This window comes from Eriocheir sinensis, chromosome 9 (genome assembly GCF_024679095.1).
Source record: "Eriocheir sinensis breed Jianghai 21 chromosome 9, ASM2467909v1, whole genome shotgun sequence".
Lineage (NCBI taxonomy): Eukaryota > Metazoa > Arthropoda > Malacostraca > Decapoda > Varunidae > Eriocheir > Eriocheir sinensis.
The window spans coordinates 3254862-3264604 of NC_066517.1; the positions used below are offsets into that span (position 1 = coordinate 3254862).

The window sequence follows — 9743 nt, forward strand, 5'->3', positions numbered from 1 at the left end:
CTCTCTCTCTCTCTCTCTCTCTCTCTCTCTCTCTCTCATTTTTCCCCTCCCATATTTTACTTTGCCTAATATATTTGTCATCACCCTGACCTCTCTTTCCTCCCTTCTCTCCCTTCCTTCTCTCCCTTCCTCCCTCCCTCCCTCTCCCTCCCTCCCTTCTGCATCCCTCAATCAGATCCTCATCTCCAGGGACCTGTATTTGGCTATCTCCCTTTTCCTCCCTCTCCCTTTCCCTCCCTTATGTTCCCTCCATTCTCTTACTTCCCCTTGTTTTCCTCCCTCCCTTTTCCTCTCCCTTTCTCCCTCGTTTGTTACTACCAGTGTTATGATTATCAAAAGAGGGAGGAGAAAGATTACGAGAGACAGGGAGGAGGAGGAGGAGGAGGAGGAGGAGGTAAAATTTTGTCATACGATAAAGATTGAGAGAATATTGCCATGTTGTTTTTTCTTCCACCTCCTCCTCCTCATTTCTCTTTTTCCTTCCTTTTCTTTCTATTTCTTCTTTCTCTCTTTCTTCTTTTTCTTGTTTTCTTTCTTGTTCTTGCTCTGTCTTCTTCTTCTTCTTCTTCTTCTTCTTCTTCTTCTTCTTCTTCTTCTCCTCCTTCTTCTTCTTCATTCATTCATTCATTCATTAACTTATTTTTGTTGTTGTTGTTGTTGCCGTTTTATTTCGCTCTTCTTCTTCTACATCTTTATCATCATTCATCAACTTCTTTTCTTCTCCCTCCTCCTCCTCCTCCTTCTCCTCTTCCTCCTCCTCCCGAGAACAAATTTGCATACCATTACAAAGTTTCTCTCCAATGCTCTCCTTCCTCCACACTTTCAAGGTTCACTCCACCTCTGAAAGCGACTCCCATCACACTTTTCAGCCCTGTTCCTCTTTATTACCTATTACCTCTCTTCCTATCTTCTTTTTGTTTCTTATTCTTCCCTTTCGTTTTTACTTATTTCGTTTCCCTTGTTCTCCTTTTTGTTCTGTTTTCTTCCCTTTCTTCTTCCCTTTTCTTCTTTATCCTCTATTCTCTTCTCTTCCTCTTCCTGTTCTCTTTTCCTTCATATTCTTCTCTTCCTTTTTTTCTTCTATCGTTTATTATCCTTGTTTTTTCTTTTCTATTTCTTCTTTTCCGTTTCTTCCTTCCTCCTTGTTCTCTTCCTTTACTTCCTAATTTCTTTTCCTTTCTATTCCTCTTTCTCTTTTCTTTTTTCCTTCTTTCCTCTTCCACGTTCTTCCCTATCCCTTCTTCCTTTCTCCTTGTTCTCCTTTTCTCCCTAGTCTCTTCACTTTCTTCCTATTCTCTTCATATTCTTCTCTTCCCCTTCTTCTTCTTCTATTATTTCTTCATCCTTGTTCTTGTTTTCTCTTTAATCTTTTCCGTGTCTTCTTTCATTATCTCCTCATCCCTATTCTTCTTTCCTCCCTCTTTTCCTTCATCTTTCCTCCCTCCTTCCCACCATATCCCTTTCCTTCTCCCTCTTTCCTCTCTCTTTCCCTCTCCTGTTCTACTTACTTAACCATCTCCTTTGCCTCTCTCCTTCTTTCCTTTCCTCCTTATCCCCATCCCTTTACTCTCCTTTCTTACTTTTCCTTCCCCTCTTTTTCTCTCCTATCGTCTTCCTTTCCACTCTTCCTCCTTCTTATCCTCCCCTCTTCCCTCTATCTCCTCTTCCTTTCATTTCCTCTTTTCCTTCCTTCCTTTCTCCCTATCCTTTCCCCTTTTTCACTTTTCTCCTCCCAGCATCTCTCCTCCTATTCCTTCTCTTCTCCCTTCTCCTCCTCTCCATTTCCCCTTTTCCTTTCTTCCTAACCTTTCCTCTCCTGTCTTTCGCTTCCCTCCTCTTCTCCCTTCTCCTCTCCTTCTATTCTTCCCTCCTTCCTTCTCTCTCCACGTTATCGCTCTCCTCAGGCTGGGTAGAAGGAGCGGGGAGGTGGGAGACAGGGGTGGGTGGGGGGGCGTGAGGGCGGCGTTTGACAGACAGACTCGGTTAGGCGTCTCCTTAATCCCCCGCCAATCGGTCCGTTGCAATGAGGGCCACTCCGGGATGTGCTTGAGAGGGCCGCTACACCCAAGCAACGGTCTCAGCCCCCTCCCCCCTCTCACCACTCTCACTCCCTCTCAGCCCTTCTCAACCCCTTCTCAGTTCCTTTTACTCCCTTTCAACCTTTCAAAACCCCTCCCATTCTCTTTCTATCTTGTCTTTCTCAGTCCCTTTCACTCCCTCTCAGCCCTTCTCTTCCCCTTCTCAGTTCCTTTCACTCCCTTTCAACCTTTCACTCCCTCTCAGCCCTTCTCTTCCCCTTCTCAGTTCCTTCACTCCCTTTCAACCTTTCAAAACCCCTCTCATTCTCTTTCTATCTTGTCTTTCTCAGTCCCTTTCACGCCCTCTCAGCCCTTCTCTTCCCCTTCTCAGTTCCTTTTACTCCCTTTCAACCTTTCAAAACCCCTCCCATTCTCTTTCTATCTTGTCTTTCTCAGTCCCTTTCACTCCCTCTCAGCCCTTCTCAACCCCTTCTCAGTTCCTTTCACTCCCTTTCAACCTTTCAAAACCCCTCCCATTCTCTTTCTATCTTGTCTTTCTCAGTCCCTTTCACTCCCTCTCAGCCCTTCTCAACCCCTTCTCAGTTCCTTTTACTCCCTTTCAACCTTTCAAAATCGCTCTCATTTTATCTCTCTCTTGTCTTTCTCAGTCCCTTTCACTCCCTCTCTCACCCTCTCTCACTCTCTCTCACCCTCTCAGTTTTTCTTTACCCTTTTCGTTCCCTCTCATTCCCCCTTTCATTCCTCCTCTCAGTTCCTTCTCATCCCTTCTCAACCCCTCTCACCCCTTCTCTCAGTCCCTTTCATTCCCTCTCTCTCTCTCTCTCTCTCTCTCTCTCTCTCTCTCTCTCTCTCTCTCTCTCTCTCTCTCTCTCTCTCTCTCTCTCTCTCTCTCTCTCTCTCTCTCTCTCTCTCTCTCTCTCTCTCTCTCTCTCTCTCTCTCTCTCTCTCTTATTATTATTAATTTCTCCTCCATTTTCATATTTTTATCCTCTTTTTTTTATTTCTTGATTTTTTTTTTTACCTTTTGCTTCTCTGTATATACTGTTCATTCATTCCCGTAGTAGTGGTAATAGTGGTAGTAGTAGTAGTAGTAGTAGTAGTAGTAGTAGTAGTAGTAGTGGTGGAAGTCGTATAGTAACACACACACACACACACACACACACACACACACACACACACACATACACACACACTAATACTCTACTACACTACACACACACACACACACACACACACACACACACACACACACACACAGGTCTACACACACACGCAAGAACACGCACCCCCCTCTCCCCCCTCTTACGAACGCACACATACACTCCCACCACCCCTCCCCCCAGGCCGGGACTTCATTGAGGCGCCAAAGCCGGGATCGGTGCGCGGCGCGAGTCACGCCGGCTGAGACGCGGCGCGGGGATCTAATTATTAATGGGCCGGATCACGGGCGTCGGGGCGTGAATGGCGAGGGCGAGAGCGTGCTGACCGGGGTGTGGGGGGGGGGGGGTAGAAGAGTGGAGTTAAAGGGAGTAAGGCAGATAATGTCGATAGAAAGATAAGAGAAAATATAGACACGAAGAGAAAGGTGGCAAAGAAGCTAAGGGATTTTAGAAAGGAGGGATGTGCTTGAGGATAGGCAGAAAAGGAGACGGAGAAAGAAAAAGAGGAAAGGAATAAGGCGAAATGAAGACAGGGAGGGAGATAGAGGGAAGAATAAGATTGATTGATTGATTATTATTTTTTTTTTTTTAATGTGAATACTTTTATACTTTTTTTGTGTGTGAGCTGCCTGTGGCGCCGGTATAGGCTGTCTTGAAGGGTCTTTTGGGCGACCCCAACCCGTGGCCAGCGGCACAGGCGAATCTCATTTATAGTGGCTGCCGTGATGCATGACTTGCCTGGCCTGTGCTGCCCCCGGTGCTCCTCGTGAACGAAGTCGCTGAAGTTAGTGTTGACTGAAGGTCTGGGCAGCATGTGGGTAATCTTCAGACACTCGGCGATGGTTGAAAATTGTCAACATGCATCGGTGGGACTCGAACCTAGGTCCCCGGGCTCACCACTCCCGCACGCTGACCGCTCGGCCACCGCCTTCCAAAATAAAAGCCACATTTGTGAAAAAAGACTCCACGGCCTGCATTGCTCCATTCTTTGCACACAATGGCTTCTTCTGGCTCTGTGCGGTGTTAGTTATATTAGTAGATATCACGGGGCAGCGGCGCGGAGCTGGGATGGGCGCCGGGTGTGAGGAGAGAGGGAGACAGAGAGGGAGGGATAGTGCGAGGGAGACGGAGAGGGAGGGATGGGGCTAGAAGGAGGATATAGCACTGGAGGAGGGGATCAGGGCGGGCGGCGGCGCGGAGGACTGAGGGCCGCCGGGCGTGTGACGGATCTCCGGCGGCAATAGCAACGCTGGAGGGAGGGAGGGAGGGAGGGAAGGAGAGGGGACTCTACGAGGGAGGGAGAGAGGGAGGAAGGGGGGAACTCTTCAGGCCGTATTTTTAAACGTATCGGCACCTCCGATCGCCTGTCTGAAAAGCCTCTCGTAGAAGTCGCTGTGCTTTTCATGGACTATTTTGTGATTCCAGTGTATGTGTGTTACAATATGACTTCCACTACCACTACTACTACTACCACCACTACTACTACTACTACCACCACTACTACTACTACTACTACTACTACTACTACTACTACTATTATTACTACTACTACTACTACTACTGGAATGAATGAAATATACTCATTATACTCATTAATAACGCCCCTGCTGTGCCCTCAGACGCGGGCGAAAAGCCGCCGCAGTCGTGCTCGGCGGAGTCTGACGGTCGCATATCTTTCCTTAGGTGTTCCTCTATAATCTATACATGTACGAATATACGGTATTAGTACACCACTAAGTATATATAATTTCCTTGCCTACAGACGCGGGCGAGAAGCCGTCGCAGTCGTGCTCGGCGGAGTCTGACGACGACAAGAACAAGAAGAAGCGTCAGCGGCGCCAGCGGACTCACTTCACCTCGCAGCAGCTGCAGGAGCTGGAGGCGACCTTCGCCAGGAACCGGTGAGGAGAGAGAGAGAGAGACACTCATATACTTCATTACGCAAGCATCATATGGTCAAGACAGGTGGATACATAAACAGACAGATGGATAGAAAAAGAGAGAGCAGCCATTGACCACCCCTCTCCCTCCCCCCCACAGGTACCCGGACCTCAGCACCCGCGAGGAGATCTCCCTGTGGCTCAACCTGAAGGAAGCGCAAGTCAGGGTGAGTAGGCAACGCGCCCCCGCTGTATGTCCTCCTCCCCTGCCTTCCCTACCTCTCCCTTCCCTTCCTCTCCTTTCCCTCCCTCCCCTTCCTTGCCTGTCTTTCCTTTTCTCCCCTCTCCCTTCTCTCCTCAATTCCCTCTCGCTTCCCTTCCTCTCCCCTCCTTCCTTCCCTCTCCTTTTCCTCTCCCTTTCCTCCTTCTCCCTTCCTTCGTCAGGCCTTTCATTGCTTCATCTGTCACTCTTCCTTCATTCATTTCATCTTTTTATTTCTTTGCAATTTCCTTCCCCTCTTTCTTCACAATTTCCTTCCCCTCTTTCTTCACAATTTCCTTCCCTCCTCCTCCTCTTTCTTTCCCTATTTCCTTCCCTCTCTCTTCCATTCCTTCCTTTCCTATCTCCTTCCCTTTTACTTCCTTTCACTCCCTTCTTTTCAACTTTACCTACAACTCTTTCCTTCCTTCCTTTCCTTTCCTCTGCCTTTTCACTTTTACGCCCATTCTGTCTCTCATTCTCCCAGACCTTCTTATCCCCTTCTTCTCCTGCCTCCAGCCACGATTTGCAACCTTCAGCAGCTATTACCTTGATGTTAGTATTATGCAAAGTTATGGAGACGCCTAAGAGCAGCAGCCAATCACGGAGGCGGATTCAGATAAACGTTTGAACTCGATAGATGATTGGCTGCCCGTCTTGCCTAACGTTGAAGGTGACTGCAGGAGAGGAAAAAAGGAGAAAATATGGAGATGAAATGATTTGTTTCTTATGATTTTGTTTCTCTGTTTTCTTTTTTTTTCTCTATTTTCAGTCTTTTTTTTTTTGTTCTTACTCATATTATTGTTTTTCTTTTTTAGTTCATATTTTTTTAGTTTCTCTCTCTCTCTCTCTCTCTCTCTCTCTCTCTCTCTCTCTCTCTCTCTCTCTCTCTCTCTCTCTCTCTCTCTCTCTCTCTCTCTCTCTCTCTCTCTCTCTCTCTCTCTCTCTCTCTCTCTCTCTCTCTCTCACACACACACACACACACACACACACACACACACACACGGCCCGGTAGCTCAGTGGATAGAGCGTCTGCCACACAACCAGAAGGACCGGGGTTCGATTCCCGGGCCGGGTGAAGATAAGTTGGGTTTATCTTCTTTCACGTGTAGCCCCTGTTCACCTAGCAGTGAGTATGTACGCAACGAAAGGCAAGGAGTTGTGACCTCCTTGTCGCGGTGTGTTGTGTGGTCTCAGTCCTACCCAAAGATCGGTACTATGAGCTCTGTGCTCTTCCGTAGGGGAACGGCTGGCTGTCTCGAGAGAGACAGCCAGCAAGACCAAGAGGTGAATTACACACACACACACACACACACACACACACACACACACGCACACACACACGCTTTATAATTCATTCAAATCAGCGTGTTTGCATAACTCGCCTCTGTCATAAAGAATTAATATTATGAAAAATCGATCCCTTCACACCACAAACTCCCCATCCCTTTCCTCCCCTCCCTTCCCTTCCACCCCTTCCACTCCTTCCCTTCCCTTCCCTCCCTGTCCCTTCCCTACCCTTCCCTTCCCCTTCCCTTTCCTTCCCTTCCCTGCCCCTCCCTTCCCTTCCCTTCCCTTCTCTTCCCTTTCCCATCCACTCCTTCCCCTTCCTCTTTCCTTTTCCACATTCCTTCTTCCTCTCCCTCCCTTCTTCCTACACTCTCCCTCCCTTCCTTTCTTCCTTCCTTACCATCTCTCCTAGCTCCTTTCTTCTTTCCTACCCTGCTTTTCTTTCCTCCCTTCCTTTCCCCTTTCTTTCGCTTTTCTCTCCGTCTCTCCCTTACCATATAAATGCAGTCGAGAAGGGGAGGGGGGAGTGGGGAGGGAGAAGGGGGGCTATGCTAAGAGATGAAGGGGGAAGGGGGGAGGGAGGGGGTAAGGGAAGTAGGGTAAAAGCTTGCGTATGTTTATTGCGTATATTCAAAGGCGTGTGAACTTATGAGAAAGGGTGGGAAAAAAGGGTGGTGGTGGTGGTGGCAGTGGTGGTGGTGGTACTTGTTGTTGTTATTGTTGTTGTTGTTGTTGTTGTTGTTGTTGTAGGCGTGTAGTAAACAGGCTTATAAACAGGGACTGGACAAAAGATAAATATGAATAAGTGAAAAAAGTAAAAAAAATGATCGGTAAGACAAGAAAGAGAGAAAGAGAGAAAGGAAGGAAGGAAGGAAAAGCTGAGAAAGGAAAGAAGATGAAAATGAAAGAATGTACGAAAATAAGAGTAAATGAAAGAGAGAAGGAAAGAAAGAAAAAAGAAAGAAAGAAAAGGAAGTGAACGAAAGAAGGAAGAAAAATAAATTAGAAAGGAAAGAAAGAAAAAATGAATGAAAAAAGGAAGGGAAGAAATAAAAATAAAAGAAGAGTGGATGACAGAAGGGACGAATGAATTAAAGAAAAGAAGAAAGAAAGAAAGAAAAATTAAAGAAAGAAAGAAAAAGAAATACAACACATACACAGCGACACACACACACACACACACACACACACACACACACACACACGCCGCATTCACCACACCACACTGAGACACAATAGGGAGTCACGTGACCCTCCTGGTGATTAGGGGGGGCGGGAAGGTAGTTAAGAAGAGGGGAGGAGGAGGAAGAGGAGGAGGGAGAATGGAGGGAGGAGAATATTTAGTGAAGGAATAGGGTAATAGAGGAGGAGGAGGAGGAGGAGGAGGAGGAGGAGGAGGAGGATTATTGAGAAGGGGTGATGCAAATATGGGAAGGAATAGAGTAAGAGATGGAGGAGGAAGAGAGAAAGGAGGAAGAGAAGGAAGAGAAAAGAGAATAAGAGAAAAGGGAGAAGGAAAGGCAGAGAAGGGAGGGTAAAGGGAGGGAGGTTGGCATGGAAATAAAGGAAAGAGGAAGGAGGAGAAAAAAGGGGGAGAGGGAGGAGGGAGGGAAAGGAAACACGGGCATTAAGAAAGAGAAGTTTTTATTTATTTTTATTTTTTTAGGTGGTGCCTGTAGCGCCGGTAGACTCTTGGACGGCCCCAGGGTGATGATGACGCTGGTGAATTTTTTTTATAGTGGCTGCCGTGATGTATGACTCTTGCCCCCCGGTGCTCCTCTTGACCGAAGTCGCCGAAGTCAGGGTTGATTGAAGGTGTGGGCAGCACGTGGGTAATCGCTTTCTTTCTTTCATTTTTCTTTCTTTCTTCCTTTCTTTAATTCACTGGTGCATTTTGTCATTCACTCTTCTTTTCTTTTCTTTTTTCCCATCCATTTTTTTTTCCTTTCTAATTCATTTTTCGTCCTTCCTTCTTCCTTTCACTTCCTTTTCTTTCTTTCATTTTTCTTTCTTTCTTCCTTTCTTTAATTCACTCCTTCTGTCACTCACTCTTCTTTTCTTTTATTTCTTCCCTTCCATTTTTCATTTTTTTTCCCTTCTAATTCATTTTTCGTCCTTCCTTCTTCCTTTCACTTCCTTTTCTTTCTTTCATTTTTCTTTCTTTCTTCCTTCCTTTAATTCACTGGTGCCTTCTGTCATTCACTTTTCTTTTCTTTTTATTTCTTCCCTTCCTTTTTTCATTTACTTATTTATTTATTTTCCTTTCTAATTAATTTTTCGTCCTTCCTTCTTCCTTTCACTTCCTTTTCTTTCTTTCTCTTTTCGACGATGGCTGAAAATGTTACCTTGTAGCGGTGGGACTCGAACCTGGGTCCACGGGCTCACCACTCCCGCACGCTGACCTCTTGACTACGGCGGGAAGGAGAGAGGGAAGGGAGAGGGAAGGGGAAAGGAAAGGGAGAGAGGGAAGGGGAGAGGGAAGGGAGAGAGGGAAGGGAGAGAGGGAAGGGGAGAGGGAAGGGAGAGAGGGAAGGGGAGAGAGGGAAGGGTAGAGGGAGGGGAGAGGGAAGGGAGAGAGGGGCATTGAGAAAGGGAGTAGAGAGAAGCATAATATTTCTGGGCCTTTTTTTTTACCCTCCTCAGCAGTAAAAAGGAAAGGGCAACGGAGAGAAGAAGAGGAGGGGGGAGAGGAGGAGGAGGAGGAAGAGGGGGAGGAAGAAGAGGAGGAGGAGGGAGTAGGGGGATTTGACACGTGCCTCTGTTTGTATTAGGTTGGTAAGTCACGTGTCTGGGAGGGGGGAGGGGGGGAGGGGAAGGCGTGACGGTGTGTGTGTGTGTGTGTGTGTGTGTGTGTGTGTGTGTGTGTGTGTGTGTGTGTGTGTGTGTGTGTGTGTGTGTGTGTGTGTGTGTGTGTGTGTGTGTGTGTGTGATTTTGCATATGATTTTGGGGGTTGTTCGCGATTTTGTATATTTCTTCTTTCCTTTCAATATGTTTTTTTTTCTATTATTTCTCTCTCTCTCTCTCTCTCTCTCTCTCTCTCTCTCTCTCTCTCTCTCTCTCTCTCTCTCTCTCTCTCTCTCTCTCTCTCTCTCTCTCTCTCTCTCTCTCTCTCTC

At 46.9% G+C, this 9743-nt stretch overlaps 1 protein-coding gene across 1 annotated transcript in view; it reads left to right on the forward strand.

The window, feature by feature from the left end:
- LOC126995858 (pituitary homeobox x-like) overlaps positions 1–9743 on the forward strand; it is a 48726-nt gene that overhangs the window by 30477 nt on the left and 8506 nt on the right. Inside the window, exons 2-3 of the mRNA XM_050855738.1 lie at positions 4962–5100; positions 5240–5306. Coding sequence (XP_050711695.1) covers positions 4962–5100; positions 5240–5306 — 206 coding nt within the window. The remainder of the gene's footprint in view (positions 1–4961; positions 5101–5239; positions 5307–9743) is intronic.